At 35.9% G+C, this 25808-nt stretch overlaps 1 protein-coding gene across 2 annotated transcripts in view; it reads right to left on the bottom strand.

Moving 5' to 3' along the window:
* Positions 1-2948: 2948 nt before the first annotated feature.
* Positions 2949-25808, bottom strand: part of hibch (3-hydroxyisobutyryl-CoA hydrolase) — a 50725-nt gene continuing 27865 nt past the window's right edge. For both annotated transcript variants that reach the window (NM_001014316.2, XM_087267169.1), the window contains exons 9-14: positions 20982-21068; positions 14246-14304; positions 11376-11457; positions 5419-5538; positions 5218-5251; positions 2949-4045 (exon numbers count right to left, since the gene is read on the bottom strand). In NM_001014316.2, the coding sequence (NP_001014338.2) occupies positions 3930-4045; positions 5218-5251; positions 5419-5538; positions 11376-11457; positions 14246-14304; positions 20982-21068 (498 nt within the window). In that variant the 3' untranslated portion in view covers positions 2949-3929. The remainder of the gene's footprint in view (positions 4046-5217; positions 5252-5418; positions 5539-11375; positions 11458-14245; positions 14305-20981; positions 21069-25808) is intronic.

Raw genomic sequence — 25808 nt, 5'->3', positions numbered from 1 at the left:
TTGCTCTAATCCCTATGGAGAAAATGAACTAGAAAATGATTTCCGGAAGAAGTGGACAGTCTCTGTTACGGCCCATTGCAAAGACAATTAAACAACTTCTGCACTTTGACCATTTTACTTTTGTAAAGAATGTCGGAAATGCAAAGTGAAGTCTTCAGATACAGAAGAGAGACTTATTGTAAATTTTTTTGAGGCCTTTCAGCACGTTACAGAATGTGCTCAGAGTAGAACTTCATTATATCTCAGTACAGTATATAAAAACAATCAACACTGGGGTTTCTTACTCTGTTTAGCTTCCATTCTTTTACTATGCCAGATGGAAGTAGGATTTTGTGTTAAGATGATGAACAACCAAAAGTGATCACATAAAAGAAAGAATAGCTGTACTGCAGTCAATGTGCTGATTTCTCCTAGGACCTACAGTTATGTCATAAATGTTTGATGAGCTGCTGATGATTCTGACCAAACTTGTTGTCTTTCATATTTCGGTGTGTATTTCAGACAGAAGTGTTTCAACCTGTAATCTGTGCAATCTCAGTTCTGTAATCTAAAGAAAAGGGGGGAAAAAACACAGCAACGCCAATAAATAAAACCATGGCCTTCCTTGATACCTCAATCGTTGCCTTCTTTTGATTTCTTCTCTCCTATCACTTAACATTGTAACTTAAGACAGAATGGCTGAAGGTATGTTTGCATGACATCATGGTCACATGGATTTGCAAAATGACTTAAAATACTGAATTAGGCCAGGCCAATAGTTGGTGATATAAAAAAGCTTGGTAAAGAAAAGGGTCCATCACTGCTGTTTTATAAGTACACTTAAATATTAAACATTTTACATTTACATTTAGTCATTTAGCAGACGCTTTTATCCAAAGCGACTTACAGTACAAATGAGGACAAGAAAGCAATTTACACAACTAAGAGCAACAATGAATAAGTGCTATAGGCAAGTTTCAGGTCTGTAAAGTCTAAGAAGGGAAGTGTTAGTAGTATTAGTATTTTTTTTTTTTTTTGGTACAGTTAGTGTGATATTCAGAGAGGCAATTGCAGATTAGGAAGTGTAGTGGAGACTAAATAGTTGAGTTTTTAGTCACAAACATGGAACAGACATGAAAATGACTTAATCATTTTCAGAATTTTTGTACATTGATAAATTAACAATCAAAACCAGAAAATCCCATTATTGGTTGAAAATGGTGTCAACACACCCTTAAACAAGCTTTTTTATTTGAATATTCTAGGCACAAAGTCTAAAGCACATGGCACAAAAGCATTAAGGGCATGTCTAAATTCACTTTTGCTATTTGGGGGACGAAACAATACGCTCTGCACCCTGGTGCATGGTCTAACAGGGTTCTGCTTATTCTCTTAATGAGTTATAGGTGTGTTCTGAGCATAATGTGCATTACACCATTTAGTCTCATCTACCATTCCCTTTAAGAGTCAGTTTCATCGCACCATTGCACATTTGCTATTTACATGGCGGACTTTGTAAGTGGAAAAACTGAACCCTTCACAAGCGAGAAAACAGTTAAACGTTAAACAGACCATCTGCAGTGCGAGGATCAAGAACGAGCCACCTCCATTGTGCCTCTTTACTCTCTCATTACTTTACTCCTTTACTTTCTTGGATAAGGAAACAGTGTTGTACACACTCCACTGAAGACGTCAATTAGCCTATACATAATTAATTTTGTTTATTAAGCGCAAAGATTTGTTTCAAAACTATTTCTAAGTTCAGTTCTAATTTCCAGCAAACAAATAAATGAACGATAATAACGAAGTGTTGTCAAAAAAAGGAGTTATATTCAAACACACACCCAGGTGGACAAATCTAAACTTATCTAAATAATAAATAATACTACCGCCAATAATAACATTATACAAAAGTAAATTGTCATAAATAAACTGAAAAAAGCCCCCCATGATGAAGTCATGAAGGCAGAGGTTTTTATATTTATGTGAAAAATAAACATTTTTGTAATATTTTAATCCTTTAAATCTTTTTCATATTTAAATATCTTTGTGTATTGCTGTAAATCCTGTGTGTATCAAGCAATGTGTAAGCATTTGGATTTGCATAGGCTCACAACTAACACTACTCTGCGCTGGAATTTAGACCAGCTTTCAATTGGTCAACGGTGCAGTCTATTTTAGTTCCTCAAATTAGCAACACGACAACACTCTCAGAAATAAAGGTACGCAAGCTCTCACTGGGGTGGTAGCTTTTCAAAAGGTACACATTTGTACTTAAAGGGTCTATATTGGTACCTCAAAAGTATATATTAGTACCAAAGGATTTTAAGAGGAACACTTTTGTTCTTTTTAAGTATTAATATGTACCCTTGAGGTATTAATATGGACCTTTAAAGTACATATTTGTACCTTTTGAAAAGGTACCACCCCAGTGACAGCTCACGTACCTTTATTTTTGAGAGTGAACAATGCACCTTAACACATCTCCTTAGTAGACCGGCACACCAATGAGTCAACAAAGGGGCACAAATGGATCTGCTATTTACACAACGTGGCGCAAAACGTGAAAATTAGGGTTACGTTGGTTTAAAAATAGCAACAAAATCTTGACATACACAGTCTTGTGCCTTATTGCGCCGGGTGTATGATAGGGCCCTTCAGCTCTCTAACTAGAAATCCAGTTTTATTAATACTTTTATCGTTGACTGGGTTAAAATCATAAGTTTGACTTCTTTAAAAAATGCAAGCAAATTTCAGTGAATAAGGTGATATGAATTGAGATATTCACGTCTGTCCAGTAATGCAAATGGTACGGGTGTGATTTTACTACTTTGGTTTAGGGATTTCAACAAGCCCTTAACACTAAGTATGAGCAACTCCTTAACAAACAACACGGATAAGCAGATTAACTAAACTGCTGAGTCTGTCAGTCAATTTGCTAATTAGTTCAATGAGGCAGAAGACCAGACTTTTTACACCTTTGTTTTTATTGAGATGTGCTGTGGGCATGTTAAGATTACATGAGATTTCTGCAATCAAAACCAAAAGTGGATACAAAACAATCTTATTTTTTTTGTTCATGAAATATAGGTCACGCAGTTTAAATCAACATCCACGCAGTTATATCGGCATAGCAAAGAAGGACTGAATCGTTATAACTCAAGGCATCATGGTCGTGTCAACGTCATTCAGATTTAATATATCAAGCTTGATACATTTATGCCAGAGGAAGGACTTGTGTAGTAAACAGCACTGTGGTTAATGGCAGTCATATTGCATACTGTGCATCACATGACAATACTTTAATCCGACCGAACTGAATCGTGGCCAGGGCATGTGTTAAGGTTAATCACGGATTGCAGCATGTGCAAAAATCAGTGTCTGCCAATCTATTTCCACAGGATTTACACAAACGATTACACAGTTTAGAGGGGAAAAAAGACACCTTTAACAATGAAGTATGCAAGATACGATTCCCAGCACTTTAAACAGAGTGCTGTTAAATTTTGTTCAAAATTGTGTCATTATATCACTTTTGTCATTTTATACCCAGTATGAACACCTCATATTTTAATTCACAGAAAATACCTGCATGACTATCAAAATTCTGATATTAACAACTGTAAATAAAAACAGAAACGTTTAACTGGGGTTAAGTAAATAATGACATACTCATTTTCAATTGTTAACTCTCCCTTAATGCCATTTCCCAGTAGAATGGCATCAAGACACTCCCCAAACCTCTGAACTTCCAGAAGAAATCAGCATTGCTCATCATTTCAGAGAGGCCTCACAGAAGCCTCAGAGGAACATTTGCTTTAGCTGTAAGCAGCAGAAGTATTTTTGCTTTCGTCAGCTACTATATGCTGACAGAAATAACAATGCAGATTTCTTTGATAAATTTCAGAGATCTGTGAAAAAGCAACTTGCGGGATTTTTGAAATGACTTTCTATAGTTTGAGGTCTCTTTCACCCAGAGAGCTGAAACATTTGTCTACAAACTGAACTGAGACTCCAGCCAGGGTAGAAGGTTTCCACTTTGGACTCTGGTCTTTATCGATTAGCACTGTGAATAGAGAGGGGGGAAATTATGCTCTAAATTTGGGGCAAAAACTGGTTATTTAAGTGGAGCATTTCTATTTTAACACACAAAACCCTGAATCATTACCATTTACAGATATTATTAGACAATACAATGATGAACAGATCAACAAAGCACATTAAAAATAATACAGTATCAATTTAATTAAATATCCTGTCTGGCTGGTACACAACTTTAATAATTAAACACAATCAAATTTACTAATACAATGTAATCAGGGTTCCCACTATGAGCCAAATGTCAAATTCCCAGACTAATAAAATTAATATCTTTAATTGTGTGTTATTATGTAACATCTTTTTAAGCGCTCAAGCAAATTTGGATGGTTTTAAAGAAAATGTATAAACCCAAACAGGGTTATAATAGGTTGGAGTTAAGGTTATGTTGGGGTTAAACAATACCAATCCCTCCGAGGTTAGGGTAAGGGAAGTGGGTAAAAGCTAGTTTCACCCTTATTAGAATATTTAATCTGATTGGCTTAGACTTACATGGCTGTATGTCTTGAAGCATAGGTCCAGTGTGCATGTATGAGGTGTCATTCGATTATCTATCCATCCATCCATCCATCCATCCATCCATCCATCCATCCATTTGTTTATCTATCCGGCTGTCTGTCTATTTATCTGTCTGTGTGTTTATCTATCTAACCCTAACCCAAAGCAAAGTTGGACTGAAATGCCTTCTTTAGTTCAAGTGGTGACTTTTTGTCCAATATTTTTTTTTTTAAAGTGAAAACTTAACAATAATTAGGTCACAACATAGTCAGCTATATTTTCTATATCTCGGTAAGTGACCAATTATGCTTGCCAATATAAACTACATTTATAAAAAAAAAAAAAAAAAAAAAAAAATATATATATATATATATATATATATATATATATATATATATATATATATATATATATAAAACGCAATAAAACAAACGCAATCATTTTGATAAATGGAAAGTAAAATTTTCAATGAATAGCAAAAATGCCTGACATTCCATGACCTGGTCAAAATACAAACAAACTAATAAATTCCATGATTTTCAATGTCTTGAATACTGCTTTTAAAATTCTGAGATATTCCTGAAATTCCATGACTTGTGGGAACCCTGTATAATACATTTCAGAAAGAAAAACGCATATTACCTGCTCTGACCCCCTCATAAAAATCGTGGCCGTTCTGTAAAACAAGAGTACAAATCCATGACTTGAATTACACAAATATTTCTCTCTAATCTAATAAATGGCACACTGTGCAACAAAAAAGCGCCAACACAGCTTTAAGCTGATTTGATTTAGGTAATGAAATGATAAAGCAGTGCATTTACTGAAAATTGCATTACATACCATACAGGCCTGGCTGAGTCTATACTCCATCATGAACACCTCCTGCATACTCATTCTCGCTCCTTCCTCAATCTGCCTGAAAGTTAACTTCAGTGAAGTCGGTGACATTTTGACAAGAGTCTGAAAAATTCAATAAAAAAATAAATTAAATAAAAAAAAAAACAATAAAAAAAAAACAGTTGCTGTATCTTCAAATTATTATCTTCATACCTTATGGCTAGGAAGCATACAGATTTTTTGTGGCAGTAAAGAAAGTAAAAAAAAAAAATGAATATTAATAAGGGTAACACTTTATTTTGATGGTCCATTTGAGTATTAGTAGACTGTCTTCTTAATATCAGCTGATACTTCAACAGATTCCTTCAACAGACATTGAACTGACTATAAGAAACTTTGCAAGTGCATATCAGCTTACACTAACCTTAACCCCGACCCCAACCTAACAGTCTACTTATCCAAAGAGAATTAGTAGGCATGTAGATGCAATGTAACTTAAATTCAGCAAATGGGTCATCAAAATAAAGTGTGACCTTACTAAGTTTTAATGTGTTACTCTGTAAAAGACAGACATACAGTACAGTACAAAAATATTTCATTATTTTTTTTTATTTTAATTATTAATTTTTATTTTACAGAAAAAAAAATAAAAAAAAATATATACATATATATATATATATATATATATATATATATATATATATATATATATATATATATATATATATATATTTTTTTTTTTACATACATAAATTATTTTCAGTGGGATACATTTGTACATCTAAGTTACATTGTAGTTACCTCAAATTACATTGGTGATAGGTCAATTATCCCTCTAAATGTACATATCTGAATATCTTGTCATACTAGGGCTGGGCGATTTGGCCTAAAATCAAAATTTCGATTAATTGAACATTTTAACTTGATTACGATTAATGAACAATTAATGAATTAATTTATTTAAAAAGTTTTTTATTTTTTTTTACAGTAAAAATGCTCACATTACAAGTGAAAGTTTTTTGAATAAAGGTTGCATTACTTGATTTTAAAATAATTGAAGGAAACAAAAACTATCTTCTAGCTATGATTATTTATTGAACATCAACGTTGAACAACGCCTAAAACCATATATACCATATTTATAAAAAAGTGAAAATAAATAACAAAAATGATTACTGTTTTTCATATTAAAAGTAGAAAATACGCAGTATCTCCTCTAAATAAAATAACTCTTGTATATCCTGTAAATAATATTTTAAACAGTGCATTTCTTACATCTTCTGTAAACAAAAACTTTATGTAAATAATTTTATTGTAATGGGAAAGTATGCCGTCTCTGGCACAGCTTCCAATCTTTGTCAATGTAGTGCAAACTTGCGAAGTGTAGTTATATTTTACCCATGAGTTTGACACAGAGTATAAAGTAGCCTTCACAGAGCTGGGGCACATGACTCCACACATGGTAGGGAAAGTAACGAGAAAAAAAAAATCTACCTGAAAAAATTTGATTGATTATACACTGCAAAAAAAAGTTGGGGTAACTTTAGCCATTTGAGGAAACTGATTGCAAACAACCATTTAAGTTTAAAAACTAAAACTATTGAGTACTGTGAACCTCATACATTTGAGTAAACGAAGCAATTTGAGCACAGTAAAACCAAATAAATGAAGAAATCTCAAACCAACTGAGTACTGTAAAACCCAATAAGTTAAGGCAACTCAAACTGTTTGAGGAAACCAATTGCTACAAACCATTTGAGTTAAAAAAAACTAATCTATATGAGTACTGTGAACTTATGCCATTTAAGTTGAAGTAATGAGATATTTCATTAACTCATTACCTTCAACACTGAGTTCAAAACTCTTTTCAAATGAGTTGAATTAACTTTCAGTCAATTTTGAGTTAACTACACTCATTTCATTTGATAATGTTGACTGCTGGGTTTTACAGCGTAGGTTCTGAATGTTGATTTCGATTACTTCTTGATCAATTGCCCAGCCCTATGTGATACTTTTCCATCTCATCAGAAATATTTAATTTTAATTTAATCTTAAATTAGTATTTGCTTTGATCAATGACCTTGAAAGACCTTTAGAACTCTGAAACGGTGCAGTTTTCCAGAAAGCTTTTTGGAAAGCATATTTAATGTCTTTTGCTTGAGCTCATTTAGCACTTTAATCATCATTTTGCTTTATTCTAAAACTGTGGACATGTTTATCTCACAAAAATAATGTCTATATTAAATAAAAATAATAATAATAAATTAAAGTGAGAGCTTCAAAAGACATGAAATACAACAGGGTGTTTACAGGAGGGTACTGGCCAAATGTACCGTTGATAAAAAGAGGCTCATATGAACAAAGAACCAATCCTTGAACAGCCTTGTGGTTACAGGAACTCTGCATGACCTGCTCTCATATAAAACTCATTCAATGCAAACGGCATGTTTTTCTGTTTATATCAGTCACTTTGTATAATACAGTATAACGAGGTGGTGTGATTCGTTCAACTTTAAGTCATAAAAGGGACAAAAACTAGAGTACAGAACCGTTGAAAATAACACAAAAACAGAACAACAGTAATGGTAAATATTCAACAATGAAAAGTCACCATGTCAAACATCAATTTCCTTTCTACGGCTCACTCTAAACAAAGTGATGCATGGCAAAGTAGCGCTATGGGAGGAAAAACAGAATGGCTTTGAAATACTAATGAGGTATAATATGATTCAGGGCCCATTACGCAATACGAAAGAGGGTTTGCATGCAGCAGAGACCTCAAATGAGAAGCCGCACGCGCTCGTTTCGTTGTTTATCTCTCCAAATATCCCGGAAACCATCACAAGCTTTACACAGATGCAGGAGCAGGACACAGAAACACACTCCTGTATGAAGAAGAACATCCCCAAACCCAGCTGCAATGTCCCCTATTCACCTTTCACTTTAGGAGGGCTGTATAAACATCACGTGAACTTTAGGCTGAGAATAAATGAATGACTCAACTTCGGATAAAGTCATACTTTTTATGGCCCGTTTCCACTGAGTGGTACGGTACGGTTCGGCTTTTATTACCGATTCCACTGTCTAATGGCCCATTTTCACTGAGTGGTATATGGTACGGTACGATTCGGTAAAGGTCACTTTCATCAGGCTTGCGTTTCCACTCCCAAAAGGGTACCAATGGTCAAAGTTTCAGTCGATATCATTCTCGCTCGAGAAAATGTCCACAGTAAAACTGTACGGTCGTTAACATCTCATAAAATAGGCACTTCACATAAAACAGACACTTTATACACATTAATATGTGTATAAATGTTCATTACTAACCTTTCTATGAACATGATTTGATTATAAATGCAGATCAATGAAATAGCCTACATTTAGTCCTTATTTGGGTTCAAAAACAAGACGAAATATAGTCCAGTCAGTGCAAACCTCTCATCTGTATTTTTAATCTTCACCAGCACATGTAAGCTCTGTTAGAGAATAATTCCGTCATTCCGAGTTCAGAATTATATGTATATATTGTTACGCTGTAATGTCTCAGCTGTGTATTTAAAAATGGGCTTCCTATGTTTTCATTCTCCTGGCTTGTGCATGAGCTAGTGATGCATCTCTGTAAACCAAGAGCATTCAGTTGCACGTCTAGCTCTGCCTTTTGGTACCCTTTTGTTGTGCTAGGTACCCTTTCGAAAGGGTACCCAAAAAGTGGTATGGTACGGTTCGCTTTTTGGTACCTTTTGATAGTGGAAATGGCCATAAAAAGCATACCGAACTGTACCATACGATCCAGTGGAAACTGGCCATTTTTGGTACCTTTATGGCTTATTTCCACTAAATGGTACTGTGCAGTACGCTTTTATGGCCGATACCACTGTTAAAAAGTAGCAAAAAGTGAAAAGCATGATTGAATAATTACACCTTTCACAGATCTCTCTTTTAAATAAATATTTTCTATTGAATGCTTTACAATAATATATATTTTTACATATATTAGGTTAGTTAGTATTAAAGCCAAAACTGGAACTAATATAACAAAAAAAATTATGTTATTGAAAAAATAATTTATTTTTACATTTATTGTGTTATTACAGTTATTGTGAATGTATTATCTTTTTATTTCTAATGATGTTAAGGGAACAAACACTTATTTTAATGGAAATTACAATGTTCTGTAAGGGTGGACTGCGAATGAAACTGAAAGTGTTGAATAAATGAAGCAATGAATTATGTTTTAAAGCTAGCTCTCAGTGGCTCTAAATAAAAAGCAATTCTAATATGGTTTCCAAATATCATTTTTATATAAACATGTTTGCTTTGAGGATATTTCATTTTAAAAGGTTATAACAAAATGTGATGCTCTCTTTTTTAAAAATTCAAGAGTTCACACTTAGCTGATGATTGATTGGCATGATTGGCATGCTGTCCCGTGAGAGAACCCTGAGTTCATAGGATTCTCGAGCCTGGGGTTCTCTCCCGTTTGCAGGGCAAGAGGGGAGTTTGAGCTCAGGTAGATTTTGAGAACTCCCTTGCTGTTTGAAGCTAGTGTGCAATTAGGGATTGTTATGAAGATATAACTACTAACTAGGAGCACGTCTAAGTGCCGATTTGGATTAGTCAATTAACTTAAGTTGTATGTTTTGGATGATGGGAGGAAATGGGGGAACCCACGTGAGCACAGGGAGAACAAGTGAACTCCGCACAGAAACGTGGATTGGCCTGGTAAGGACTGGAACTAGTTATGTTCTTGCTTTGAGGCAACAGTGCTAACCACTGGGCCATTGTGCCGCCCATCTAGGTAAGGAGAAGAAGTAGGGGTGGAAGGGGGGATTCTTTAAAATGAAGATGACTATGGTATGGAACTTAGATTATTTATGGAGATTTAGGAATCGTCTGATTGGTGAATCATAAATTAAATAATGCGGAACCAGCCACGAGCAATCATAAGCACACGATCCTTTCGAAATTAGTTTATAAATAAATTTCACTAAGAACTGTTTATAGGAACTTTGTAACTGCTCTTTGTAATCTGACATTTCAATTCAGAGCTTGTTCATGCTGAATGTAACTTTGTTAATAAAAAAAAAATCATTTTGCCAAGATGGCAGCACATTCTAATTTTAAACAAAAGAACAGGAGCTCTAATTTTGCTTAAAATGTAATGTTGAAAAGATGTTAGTGACTACTATAATCAGAATCAAATCAGATTGTGAAGTCCCTTAAAATTTCCACCCTTAATAAATATTTTCTCATAAAATATATTCACATCATCATGTTTCAAACTTGTTTAACTTTCATTTTATCAACAAAACCAAATGGTGAGAATATACTGGTCATTCTTTGAGTGTTATGAAAGTGAATACGGAATGGGGATGTAAAACTTGGAATTGACTAAGTAAAGAAAGCATCATAAAATGGGTTCAAATGAAAGGGATTTCACCCAAAAAAAGAAAATTTTGTGATCATTTACTTACACTCCAAATCTATTGGAGATTACTTTCTCTATAAATCACAAATGGAGATATTTAGTATAATGTTAGAAGCCGGGAACCATTGACATCCATAGTATATGTGGATAGCCACTGGTTTCTAACATTCTTCAAAATATCTTAATTTGTGTTCAACAGAAGCAAGAAATTCATAAAGCTTTAAAAGCACTCGAGGGTGACTAAATGATGACAGAATTTTCATTTTTGGGTCTCTGCGGTGTGTTCAAGCTTTTTGGCCCAGATGCAGCTGACACAATGCGGCAACACAGTCAGATTTCAGCACTGCCAGTTCTTTGAAGTCAGCTTGGTGTTTTCGCAGCCATAAGTAGCTTTGTCTAAATACAAGTCTGAAATACAAATTGTGACTGAAATATCTGTGCTGCATGGCTTTGGAATGATATGAAGGCGCAGAGATGACTTTCACTTTTACCTTGTTATTTTTGGTAATGTTTAGTCATCGCTTAAACCCACCTCAGCCTGTTTCAGTGCAAATGCCGAGCCATCTTTCTTAAGGTTCTCCACGATCTCCTCTACACTTCCAGCTGAAAATAGCCTAATACAACAGAACAATAAGGAAACACACAGGGTCAGTCCTGCAAACACAAACACAAAAACGCATACAAAAACCCCATCTGTGAAAGTTTTTCTGCATCGTGCAGTCAAGCCAAATTAGTCATCAGATTTAATCCTGGGACATCAGATTAGTGCAGCATCAACTGATGTTATGTAAGGCTCATATGCAAACTCAACACAAAAAAAAAAACAGGTAAACAAGGGGGGGTATAGGCTCATGAATAATTTGTCCCCGGAAGAACAGATGCAAAGATAATCTGCACACGCTCTGGTGATGGTGGAAGCTGCATTTCGAAGCGTATGCAATGTTTATCAGTCTCATCATTTCAGCCCTTTCATCAAAATATAAAACATTTCCTTGCACACATAATTATGGGCCTTTCGTAGTGATAGAAATAGCCTGGACGTCTCAGAGTTTTAACAGCACCTTAAGGCAGTTGTTGAAAGCTTATCCAGTGAAACAGACACAAACGCAAAAGTAGAACTAATCCAGTGTGAAGTCTAGTGAAGTTACGCCAGAACTCTTTCTGCTGGTGATTTTGACTAGCAGTGACCGTCACATATGAAAAATAATGCAAATATATACAGTAGTCATTAATATCATTTATACTTAAAAGTCACACATAAATAGTGCTGATTAACACTAGGGTTGGGGGACATGGCAAAAAATGTGTTGAAGTCAGGACTTTGTATTTATAATGAATCATTTATGATATTTTATGCATAATCACTTCACAATAAAAATATTCTAAATCAATTAATCATTGTGAATTTTGATATTTCAAAAGATTTCCTTTAAATGCTATTCATCTTAACTGTCTTTTCATCATGATCGTCCTGTTTTTCCACAAATATGTTAAGCTGCACAACTACTGTCATAACAATGAGAAATTTTTCTTGAGCACCAAATCAGACCAGTAAAATTATTTCTGATAAATTATGAAAAATAATGCAAATAGTCGTTGTATTAATACCATGTATACAAAAAAGTTGCAGATACATAGTGCTAGGGCTGGGGGACGTGTCTAAAAATGTGTTGAAGTCGGGATTTTGTATTTATAATAAATCTTTTCTGAATAAAATTTATCTTAGTAATAATTACGAAGTTATTTAAAAAGGTTTCCTATAAATGCAATTGATCTTAATTTTGTATTCAGCAAAGTTCCTTAAACAATTATCCTGTTTTTCTATAAATATATTAAGCAGCACAACTGCAACTGTCACAAAATATATACGTCACATATATGTGTCCCACACTGCTAAAAACACTATTAGGACACCTATATTTCACTAAAAAGTGTAAATTGGTTGTTTTTGCGTTATTTCAAGCAAATTCGTACTTCCGGTTTGAAACGAATTTTTGAAGCTGCGTCACGACCATGACATAATAGCGTTGTATTCCAGCGTGCAGACTGGGCGTCTGTGCCAGAGTGTGTCTTATTACGTCTTACAGTGTGATGCATTAATGCATGAGTAAAGCTTGGTTCAAACCAATCAGCGCGCTCTATTGTGCAACTTCATTAATATTCATTACTGTCAGAGTGTTTAGATAACAGAGACGCCACGTTGTGTTGGCAAAACAAGCGTGAATTGTTGCTTTTATAGTTTGCTGCAGTTAAGTTTCGTTTTCATTTTCTCTCTGTGAGAGCTCAGCTGGAGTCACGTGTGGATTAACAGTGTACGCGACGCGCGACAACAATAACTTACGTGTCTAAGGAGGATTATTGTTTACCTGAGAGCTGTTCTCATCTGCAAACGCTGAGATCCGGATCTCTTGTAGTCTCCTCTTAATAAAGACGCGGCTCTAGTTGCTGGTGATTGTCCCGTCTCTACAGATTTGGTAAGTGAGCAACCAGTGCTCTCTGTTTATTCAGTTTGTTCGTATCGAACTAAGTTAACTATTGCACTGAGTGTAAACATGTTAGCACTACAACCAAACTTTTACCTCGTGTAGGATTTTTACCACATTTAGTGACCGAAATAACACACGCGGCTTTCTGACGCTACCTGCCGAGTGCATCTAAGTTTCCGGGAAATGCGGAGGGTGTTTATTCTCTTATTCGCCGTGCGGTATCAAACATTGCATGAAAAATACACGCTTACAGCAGTTCCTCGAATCAAATATCTCGTTTGTCGCGAGGCACATGAATGAATTCCCTGAATGAAAGAGCCAAACTGCAGTTAAAGTCCACCATTTAATAATTTGGCAAATAATTCGACAACAGATGTCCATGTAAACACTGTCACTTCGTCCCCTGTGTGTGTGTGTGTGTGTGTGTGTGTGTTTTGACTCTGAAAGTCAGAGCGCCCAAATAGACACTCCCACACCATGCCTCTTTGACACTCCCCCCTAAGCAAAGCTGGACACGCCCACTTTTCTGACTTTTTCCAAAGTAGAAGTGTGAAAACACCCTGCTGAAACGAGGGGGTTTTAATGGCCCTTTAAGGTACTATGATGAGGTACACGTTTGTACTTTTTAGGTATTAATATGTACCTTTAAGGATCTGTTTAAGTTCCTATAAAAGGGGTATTGCCACAGTGACAGATTAAGTACCTTTATATGAAAGTGTAAGCATCACATGATTACTGCCATGTTTCGGGCGTTTCACATTTCTTATCTATAGCCTATGTAGTTTCACATCTGTTTAATTTCCTTCTGTAGCTTTGTCCCTTTGTCCCACCAGCCTACAAAATTTGTTTTCCATTTGAAGGGAGAACTTAGGGCTCTATCAATAAAGCAAAAGGTTTATTTAAGAATAAGGCTTACCTGTCGATGGCCTCTGTCTGTTCCTGGAGGACAAACGGTTTCTCAGCATCCAGATGGCTCTGAGAAGACATATAACAGCAGCGTGTGTTTAGACATCGGCTGAAGCACATATATAGAGCTGTATTTCAGCACAGACAACTGCAATCCCCAACTGGCTGTGTGTGTTTGAGTATCTGAAGCCATTTTTGTCCTGCCAGGCGGACACCATGGCTGTGTCTGAAAGCTGAAGAATGCTCCTCAGGCAGTTTACGGTGACAGAAAGTCATAGTGGCAAGTCTGAATTTAATGTCCGTCTCATCCAGAATGTGACACTCGAGTGTGTCCTGTCTAATTTAAAAATACAATAAATCCTACATTTTTTACCTTTATGGAATGCAACAATATAAATGTCAGTTAGTGTGACAATTTATACCATCTTGTCAGTCACTTAGAATTACAGTCATTCTGTAGTAGGGCTGCACAATAGTTTAAGCATCGATATCTAAATGTGTGAATACAAAATAGTCACATCGCAGGACGTGGAATGTGGAGTCAGTATTGGAGTTGTCCAGGCACAACAGTTCAGAACACATGAGAACTTTGGAGTCATTTAACCATAATAAAGTGAAAGTTTATCCATTTCTTGTGCCTTTGCAAGCATTTTCAATTGAGTTTAGAGCATTTGGGAACGATAAATTGTTTGTAGCTTTAACAATGGTTAATTGTATTTAATTATTTACACAATGAAGAATATACATTTGTGTTGTACATTTGATTATTTTATTTCTGGACCTGCATACTGTTAGATTTCTTCATTTGTATTTTTGTTTTACTTTATTATCTTCTGGTTGTAATTTGTTTATTATATTATATGCGGATGCACTCCTTGACAAAATCATCCTAATCAATCTGAATTTATTTAAGGAGCAGTAGGTGATTGTCTTCAGAAACATTTTTTTTTCCTGCCGGTTGAAAGTACATAATTCTGGGTTAAGCATGCAACTAAAATAAATGTTTATTCAGCTAAAAATTGTTGGCCCAATAATTTCCATATTTCTGGTAAGTAGCCCAAACGGTCTGTCAGCAAATGTAGATTTGTACATCTGTGCACACTGTTCATCCAGATCTGCCGTTTGCACATGTACGTGGACACGAGATATTGACATCGTTATAAACAAATGCTCAAATCAAAACTTTAAAATCCTGAATCAATATTGGAGTTACTTTTGCATGCTGGAGGAAAGACGACACCATGGCTGAAGTATTTCTTTTAGACAGGCAATGTTATATTTAAAAAGTATTTTAGTCACGAAAAGCTTATGTAGATTTTGCTGTACAAATGGGTTTTATGCACAGTAGTGTTGTTCAGCCACTAACAATTTTCAGCAAAAGTTTGATGTGACTATTTTTAGTTGCATAATTGACCTTTTACAGCATTGATAATGTAGATTTTTATTTAGTTTAACAACAAAACATAAGTAAATAGCGCTATTCCAGCTTGCCTGCTTTACTAAGCTGAAGGTTTTATATTCACATTGGTTCATTTTTGTTCAATGACAACCTGTGACACGTTCCCTATATTGTTTACCGCTACTCTGAATATTCTCTCTGAAATAGCATGCAAGTATGGATAGTTATAAGTGTAATTCCTGCACGTCATCGCCAAGCACCAAACATACAGTAGTCACTTTAGGCCAAATCGCGTGAGAGAGTGAGACCAGTGATCCTTACATGCATAAAATATTGCACATTATGGCAAGTTTTCCTTGCTACACAACTTAAAACATGTTAGATATACAGTCTTTCGTTGAAATTGTAGTACTATAAAGTACTATAAAGTTTTCTAACTGGCAAATGACATGATCTAGTGGGTTGTCTAATGTCTTCTTTAAGGTGCGCATTCGTGATTTCAGGAGGCGTGGCTTTGGACGGCAAGAGAGAGACAGTGTTTTAAATATATTATGCATTTCGGCAGATCACCTACTGCACCTTTAAGTTATGAATATATAGCAATATAAATCGCAGAAATTCAAAATATCGCAATGTGTGCTTTTTCCAACAATATCATACAGCCCTATCATACAGAATCAAAGTGCTGACCCAAACTTCTAATTAATTGTCATTTTAAATGCAACTATTCTTAAAACTACCAGATTTTACTTCTTTGCCATTTTTTAAAATAACATTTACAATGACAATTGTAAAAGTAAGTATGAATCAGAATAAATATGTTGTTTCATATTTACATACATTTTTCTGTAATGCTGAATGACACCAAAGACTTTAGAATACAAAAGACATGTCACTCATATAGTATTGAATGGGAAAAAGTGAAACAGTCATTAAGGCGAATAAAGTACAGGAGCCAATAAGATCGCTATAGACTGACGTTTCTCTGGGGGAATAGCATGGACCAAACGTGTGCTTTTACAGCAGTATGGTGGTCAACAAACAGATTACAAAATCTCAGTGATTATTTGCTTCACAGACATAAGAAATATATTCACATAAAGCTTGAAACCTGTACTTTAAAATGAACAAGGAACCTGAAAACAAAAGTTTTTTGCTTTTGTAATCTGTATGAAACGAACGCAGTCCGTCCTGTCAAATGCCGATCACATAACGGCAACTACTCAAACGCCCACAAACTTGTAAACAAAGAGTAGCTGTTTTTACAGGAGGGGATTCACCATCAAGACCAAGTTGTCAATTAATTCAGAAGAGCAGTGAAATCAGACAAGGATTCTCCAAAGGATGATAATGTGTAACATGGCCATAAATGGGGTTGGTGTCGTGATTTTGTTTCTTTCAAGGGCGCATGCACATCATCAGCTTAGGCATACTGAAAATATGCTGATTTTATTTGATTTGTACGTTTAGAAATGAAACTTATGAGATGGTTGTTCTTTAATTTTATTGGTGATTCCAAAAATGTAATGTAATTGTAAGCTTGGCTAACAGTTTTGAAGAATTTGATGTTTCTTCATTTTGATAGAATGCCCGAGCATACTGCCCGAAAGTCATTTTAAAGATGGCCACCGAGTGAAATGACCTGCCTTAAAGAGGCTTTGATGACATTAAACTTTTATTTCAATCATATTTTGATATTACATACTCACATTTATATTTATACACAATGCTTATACACTGTGAAACACTGACTACACCGACTCTTTCACAACAAGTATATTTATCATTTCATTTTCTGTGTGGGTGTATATATTGGTTGAGCTAATTTACTCTCTCTTAGTGCTTAAAAGCTGTGACATGAATCCCAGTGACATTTCATTTTACGCCTGCTCTACAAATGCACAGACATCTCTGTTTCAATACATTTTTTTCCCTCAGAATCCACAATTCACCATAAGCACACTTTGAATACAGAATGAATGCGTCAATATTTCTCCTTTATCTGCTGAGGTGTGGATACACCTACATTTTATCTTTAGTATCAAACAATCCACAGGCTTTAAAGTGCAACCTTAATGATCAAAGTTGATATAAGTGTAGGATTTTATGGTTTAGTGACAGCTGCTGTAGATAAAACTCTCTTTGAAGAAGAAGTACTGCCAGATGTAAATAAAATCCACTGGCCATTAGTGCCATGTCACAGTGCAAAGAGTACCTGTAAATAATTCACAGCGTCTGGATTTTTAATTAGCTTACTATCAAGATGTGTCGAGGCAGAAGAGAGCAGAATAAAGGGAAGGATCAAAAGGGGAAAGCTAATCTGTTGTCCGGAGCATGAAAGCTGCTGGACATCAGTCTCTCCCTCTCCCTCTCTCTCTCTCTCTCTCTCTCTCTTTCTCTCGAGGATTTCTGGAAAGCCGTGTGACGTAAAGACTATATGAGTCACAATAATCCTGCCTCGAACACTCCTGTTCAACACACACAACTACACAGCATTAACCGCAGATGGCCATAAATCCATACCACCAAGCCATAATGAGTGTAATGTGTACAGTAAAACACAATAGAGGACTCAGACAGGCTTAGTATACTCAAAATAACTATACATTTCTGAATATTTAGAGATGGAATGATTCAATTAACTCACAATGTGATATAATTTGTTCACCATGCAATTGTCTAGTTTTTTTTTTTTTTTGGACATGTCCTATTACAAAATTGAATTATGTCACACAAAATTGAAAATTTTAGGAGTCCCTATTATGGGTTTTTGAAAATGACCTTCCATGCAGTGTGTAACACAGCTCTAAGTAAAATATCCAGCTAAGGCTTAAATCTGAAAGTGCACCGTGTTTAAAACTATTGATTCATCTATAAAAGAGTCAACTCATAGTGGTTTGAATGAATCGCCACGGTAACGAGTCTTTAGCCGTTTCAGTGTGAGGTTGATACAGAACTGAAGCCCCACCCATTTATGCATGCGCAGACCCAGGAAAATTGAAACCCCTGGGCCCCACTGTAGAAAGAAAAAGAGGAAGACAAACACTGTAGCAGATCCGGGTTGAATCATGTCACGAAGACACTTGGCTCTGAATTGCGAGCGAAAGTTATTGCTCTTTTCTTCACCCGAAGATGAGGCTGTGAAGAGTCAGTGGTTGAAGTTTGCTTTTGCTAAAATACCTCAGCATTATAGCCCCAGCCTTGTTCTGTGTTCCAGTCATTTTTCTGACAAGTGCTTCAGCAATCTACATGCTTACAATGGGGGATTCGTCGGCCGTTTGTTTAAGGAAGGAACACAAAAGACTGTTGATGTATGGGACTTTGAGAGCTTGACAGGAACTTTATCAGTACACAGTTCATGATTCAGCTTCCTCCATTTCACAAGTGAAACTAACTTAATTGTGATTAAAATGGTTGCCTTCTTGTTTTCTCCAGCTTGCAAATTATGTATTTGTGTTTTATTACTTGTAACCGCTTGTACTGTATCTGGTTACTCTTTATATTCACATATCGCGTCTAAAACCATGTTGAAAACGCGACGCATGCCGCTTGGTTTACGGATAAATGCATTTGTGAGCTTGCGATCCACTGTTGTTTGTTGTTGCTATGGCCACCATCAGCTGTTCCTACACATGTACAGCGGTCAAGTTTCAAAATAGTTCAGCTTTTGCCGCTATGTGGATTATACTTTGGGCTTAACACTGCAAATGAGAATGAAAATAACCTTTATTTAACCAGGTAAGTCAATTGAGGACCAGTTCTCCTTTACAATAATGACTGTTACAGTACAAAGCAGCTGTTACAGCTGTTACAGTACAAAGCAGCAAGGACACAATACACTAACAATTTAACAAATGCAGATAACATATAAAGCCAAGGAAAAATTGAAAACAGTCACAGTGATCTTGTACTATTAACTGGATTTAATTTTTAAAGGATGATAATAGAATAAAATTGTTGAGCTTTTAGGTCTGCTGCAGATGATGCCAAGCATCAGCAAGCAAACTGAAAACAGTAGTGACCAAATGAAGTACGAACTTTGGGTATGCTAAGGTTAATAAAACAAGAGTGTGGATTTCTACATGTTTTCTGAATGTTAAGAAGTGACTAAATACAGTGGAGTTTTCCTAATAAGAGTTTTGTAAATGATCAGAAACCAATGAATTTGACTATGTGATGGAAGAGAAGGCCAATTCAATAAGGAATACATTTGACAGTGATGAGTTTTAAATGGCGCACCGGTAACAAAACCAATTGCTGCATAGTAAATAACATCCAGTTTGTGAAGGAGAGATTTGAAGCTAATCTGGAAATTAAATCCCCATAATCCAGAATTGTTAATACTGTTAATTCGACCAAATGCTGCTTTGAAGAGTGCGTAAAGGTAGATTTGTTTCTGTGAATGAAATCAATATTGGCTTTAAGCTTTTGGAGCAATTCATTTATGTGAGTTTCAAATGATCATAACCAGATACCAAGAAAGCAATCAACATAATCAATTTCAGTACCGTCCAATGAGGACATTTTAGGAGGAAACTCAACAAGTGGTAAGTTTCTGTTAAAAACCATACATTTTGTTTTATTAGTATTTAAAACTAAATGAAGATTGCAAAAAGTGCACTGGATGCTTAAAATACTGGCTTGAAGTGAAGAAAATGCTGTAGTCAGAGAAGAACCAAGGTTTTAGTTCTGTACAGAGTGAAATACCAGCAGGATTAATTGTTAACGGTGGGGAAATCATGAGGTGTGTGAAACATGAAACAAAATAACGCAGGATTCAGTTGACCAGGGATTTAGGATGATCCTGGATTAACTATTTCACAAAGCTCTAATGAGGGTTAAACATTCAACATTTTTAAAAATACCTTTTGGTTTAGTGGATGAAATAAAGGGTATGCCAGTACAAAAAAAATATTCATTGGATTTACTACAATTTTTTTTTAAAGTAAGTGCCAGAAAACAATTTATATGGGCTGAATTTAAACAAACAAATTAGGTAAATTATTACTTCGTAATATATATTTATACTTCATATTTATATTCAGCACATATAAATTGTAAATGTAGTAAATCCAATAAAAATGTAGTAAATCCAATGAATCTTTGTTTTCAGTGTACAACGTGGGGCCGTCCATTTGATACGAGAAAGTCTTCCACATTTGTGTTGCCACATGGCATTTCATTTGAACCATATAAAGATGTACTGAAAGCAGATCCAGCAGTGTTGTACTGTGGCTATGGTAACAGCTTATACAAGCCCAGCACTGTGTAGTGTAACCACAAGCACAGAGGTTATAAAAGTCTGCACAGAGCATTTTAAAGAGTAACATCTGTCTCTGCCACATACCTGTTCCTGATAAGAGTCCAGTAGCTGAGCCACATCGCTGATAGATGGAGACTTCAAGTCAACAAGATCCTTCTCTAGAGATTCAATCTGATAAGACAGAAAAATGAGACAATTCTCAACTACAGGTATCCAAAAAATATTGTGGGTCTAGATCAGATGCTGAGAAGCAGAGAAGGGAATGTGTTGTTTACAACAGGAATTTTTACAAGGTGTTTCCTGATGTTAACTGCAGGGGCACAGAGAAACAACAGCTCTGATCTCAAATAGTGTGCCCTCTACTTGCCTTTAAAGTCATCTCAAACATGCTCCTAATATGAAAATAGCTTCTTTTGGCTGCATTGCATGTATCTATTTATATGTATAAAGGGGTATAAAATGTCCCAGCAGAGCAGGGTTTTTCCTGGCTCAAAATGAGGCGGAGGTGGAATCCCAATCATGAGATTTTTGCTACTTGAAACGAACACATTTTGCATTGTTCTTTTAATCTCATCAAGTGAAATATTATCTTATTAAAAAAGAATAACATTAAATGTAATTAAATACAAGGCAAGTGCCTTAGCATAGAGATCTGCGCGGGACTAAATTTTGAATCCCGCTCCCGCCCGCACCCGCCAGGTTTTAGCCCGAACCCGACCGCTCCCGCTTATATTAAGAACTTATTGTCCCGCTGCCCGACCCGCCCCGTTTTTTGCCCGCCGCGCCCGATCCCGCTAAAGAGCGGGGGAGAACAAAACCGAAAATCCCCCAGCTATACAGTCCAGACAGCCAAGCTGTCTGTATAAACAAACACACACAAACTCACAAGCACCAAGCAGACACACAGGCGTTTGCTGTTATATCAACTCAAAGGCTTGTAATACCATGTATCAAGTACCAATGTAATACCAAAATGTTTTATATAAAGGTATATAAAAACTGAGTCGCGCCAGCTCCGGGCCGCAGCGCACATTACTCTCGGGCCGATTCCGGCGCAGATGTGGCAGCGTCGGCTCGCTTACGGCCGCCGCATCTGGCCCGATTGATTCGGGCTGGAATCGGGCAGTGAGTCCACAAGCATCCAGAGTCCGGCAGCCAGAGCCGGGCTGAGTGGTAAGTCTCTAGCAGGCGAGAATCTAGCCGGAACTGGCCCGAGTGTATTTTGCTATCTGGGAAAGATCTCTCTCTCTCTTATTTGCGCGCGCGCACTAACATACACACACACAAGCACCAAGCACACACACAGGCAAAGCTCTCTCTCTCTCTCTCATTCGCATAGCAATATCCGCGATATTGCTAGACAGCCCGCTCCCGTCCCAAATTAAACCCGTTACCGACCGCTCCCGCGATTTATTCGGAAATTTATTCCCGCGCCGCAGAAATCTAGTGCAGACCTCTACCTCAGCATCTGCTGGTAGCTGTGAATGCGTGTCTGATTTTTGTCAAAAAGTGGAGGTGGTACAAAATGGTGGATGTGGCTGTCTCATTTCGTCAATCCAATCACAATGTTAAAAAAAAAATTTTTCTATAACATATACATTTGGATGTACTAGTTTTTTGGACCGTTATCGTAAGTTATTTTTTTAGATAAGTTCCAGATTTAAAGACCACTATTCTAGCTACAAGCTGCTTTGGAACTATATGCACCATGCAACACACTATACAATCAAACAGAATATAAGGTATATAACTGGGATACTGAAGGTAGCATGACAATTAATGTTTAATTAAAGTCCTACATTGAAAATATTTAAGATTTTTTGGTAAAACTTTATTTTGATAGTTCATTTGAGTATTAGCAGACTGTCTGCTTCATTTCTGTTGATACTGCTCCTTCAACAGACATTTAACTGACTATAAGAAACTTTGCAAGTACATGTCAACTTACACTAACCCCAACCTAACAGTCTACTTATAATCTAATGAGAATTAGTTGGCATGTAGATGCAATGTAACTAGGCATGGGACAATACCTGTTTTCAAGTTATACCGCGGTTTTGAAAAGTCAAGGTTTTAAAACCACCGCAATTTTCTGTAATACCGTCCCTAAGGTATGTGTACGATTTTTTATTTAAATTTTTTTTGTTTTTGTTTTTTTTAGGAAAACAGTATCTCCAGCAAAAAAAGATATCCGAAGATGTGTAAAGAAATTTGTGTTTTTAAAACTAATGAAGACAGCAGAGGTCAATGATTTATTTGAATTATATAACCTGACGTGTTTACTGCTCCAAAATATTATCTATCAAAAAATAAAGTATATTGTTTTTAAAGAGGAAAAAACTTAGTTTTTTTACCCAGACATTTAAAAAGAATATATTTTAGAGCAGTGAGCACAACACCGTGATATTTTTATCCAAGGTTATCATACCATCAGAATCTTATACCGGCCTAAATGTAACTTAATTCAACAAACAAACTATCAAAATAAAGTGTGACCATTTTTTTCCCCTTTTTACTTCGGTGAGAGCATCAAGGTGGTCGGAAGTCATTCATTCAATGCAAGAAGTCATTCATTTTTAACGGTAAAATCAATGGGATTTTGTTTTGTGTGAGCATCAAGAGGAGTTAAAATCTGGTCAACTTTATGGTAATTAGCTATGGCTATAGTTTGGCATCATAGTTTACAGCTTGAGAGGGCTCCAGAGTAATAAACACATTTAATAATGAATACATTTTGGTTCGGACTATATTAGTTCCCAAGCAAAACAAAGCACAAGTGAATTATTTCTATGTGGATTTCCCAGCTTGTAATGTAAGGTGTGCACAAATTACCGTAAACGTGAAGACCAAGGCTATTAAACGACGTCTATAAACAGCATGCTGAAATTAGACTAGCACATAAACATGAACACAAAATACACCAATGGCTTTTAATTGTTTTATGTCATTAGAAAACATCTAAACATATTGGACCATATTTGCCGGCGGTGATGTGAACGCATGGTTACGATGAAAAAATGAGAATTTAGAAATAGCTTAACAGAGATCTCAGAAAGAGTTTTTTTCCAGCAATTTAAATCCATTAAAAAAATTCTGTTTTTCTACGATTTCTAATAATCTTTTATTTCCGCGAGCTTTCTAGGCAGGAAATATCTTTTTTTTTATTTCTTGTCCTACTTTACGATAAATTAATTAGTACAGCCTGAACTATTGCACTATTTTCAGTGTCGATTTGCATCACTTGTACTACAAACTGAATCAGCTCACTACTAGTTCTGCTGTATGAACTAACGCCCTGTCCTCAGAGCCCTTTGTGTTTATTTTTATCACAAGTCACTTCTGTGTATAGCGTATATGCCAGATCCTGCTGGTCGTCTGTCCTTGGCCAGAGGATGTATGTGTGTGTGTGTGTGTGTGTGTGTGTGTGTGTGTGTGTGTGTGTGTGTGTGCCTGTCTCCAGCAGTGCCAAGCCCTGCTCCTCATTTTCACCTCTGGCACATGAACATGTCGTGTCAGGACTCAGTCGCCCCCTGCTGCCCAGAGATCACTGACAAGCCTGAGAAACGCTGACTAAGTCCTCTCCTTTCAGTACTTTCTCTCATTTCACCACCAAATGCAAGAAAAGCAGCCCAAAAGCCCAGGAGGGCAGCACCAGCACAGCTCCCATACAGCCATTATTACCTTGAACATGAATTTAATCCTCTTCAAACTCTATTAAAACTCTACTCCAATCGTAATAGCTGCTGCTGCTGCTGTTTTAGCTATTTGTCTACAGTTTGATATGAATTCCTCTGGTTTTATATATGTTAAACAAACAAAGTTCAACTCTAAATACATCTTTTTGTCAGGTATAATTATAATTTGGCCTATATTTCATCCACAGCAATATTTAGGAGTGAATCAGGTTATTCTGGTGGCATATGACAAAAATAAATCTCTTTACCAATTTGGTTGAAGGGATTGTCATTTAACAACAAATCTACTCATTCATTCATTTTCTTTTCAGCTTAGTCCCTTTATTACATATAAAACCCTTTAATTACATATTACATATAAAACACATGCTGGGGTGCGTTTCCCAAAACCATTGTTAGCCAATTAAGGTTGCAAGTTCTGTCGTTACAAACATAGTTTGTTGATTTGCTGTTTCCCAAATCTGTCGCTCCAACGAACATTCGCAAACTGCGTCGCAAACTTGAGCACTCGCAACTACACCTCCGGAGCTGTAGTTTGAAACACAGTTCCTGGCTGTGTTCTATTGCCACTTATCCCTCTGTGCCCTATTCATTTAGAACATTCTAACATTTAAAGTTGGAATTATTAAAAATAAAAAAGCATTAAGGTCATCTCTCTTAGGTGTCATTTGCTTTCAAACTATTTTTACCGTTCAGTTTTAGCGATCGTCATGTTTACAATCGTACTCCCTTCGCAGTGCACTTTGAAAACATTGATGTCATTTTGAACACAGCCTCATGGCGAAAACAATAAGTGACCTATTATTTAAAAGTGACCTATTATTTATGTTACGTTTCCAAAGCTTGTGAAAGCAAAAAGCGTACGTTAATTATTTTAATTTATAGTTGGTTATTTATTAAGTATCTGTACTGTATATGACATGGATTTTATGTTTTAGAATAGAATATGTAATGTTCAACTTCTCAATAATATTAGTAAAGCAAACCCTTTGTGCCATTTACATATATTTCAATTAATATGGAAAGCGAGTGCATGTTTTTTTTTTTAAATGTGTGTGCGTGTAAAACAATATAATTTGCACAAAGAAGTTATGGGTTCTTCTCTAAAGAAGTAGTTACTCCACCCAGTTAAGAGCATCATATATGGCCCGTATGCGTGTTAGCAGGAGAAACAAAAATCACAAGGTGTCTGATTTACTCAAATCAGATTTAGGCC

The sequence above is a fragment of the Danio rerio genome, chromosome 9 (genome assembly GCF_052040795.2).
Source record: "Danio rerio strain M-AB ecotype USA chromosome 9, GRCz13ab, whole genome shotgun sequence".
NCBI lineage: Eukaryota > Metazoa > Chordata > Actinopteri > Cypriniformes > Danionidae > Danio > Danio rerio.
This window is presented reverse-complemented; position numbering and strand designations above follow the sequence as displayed.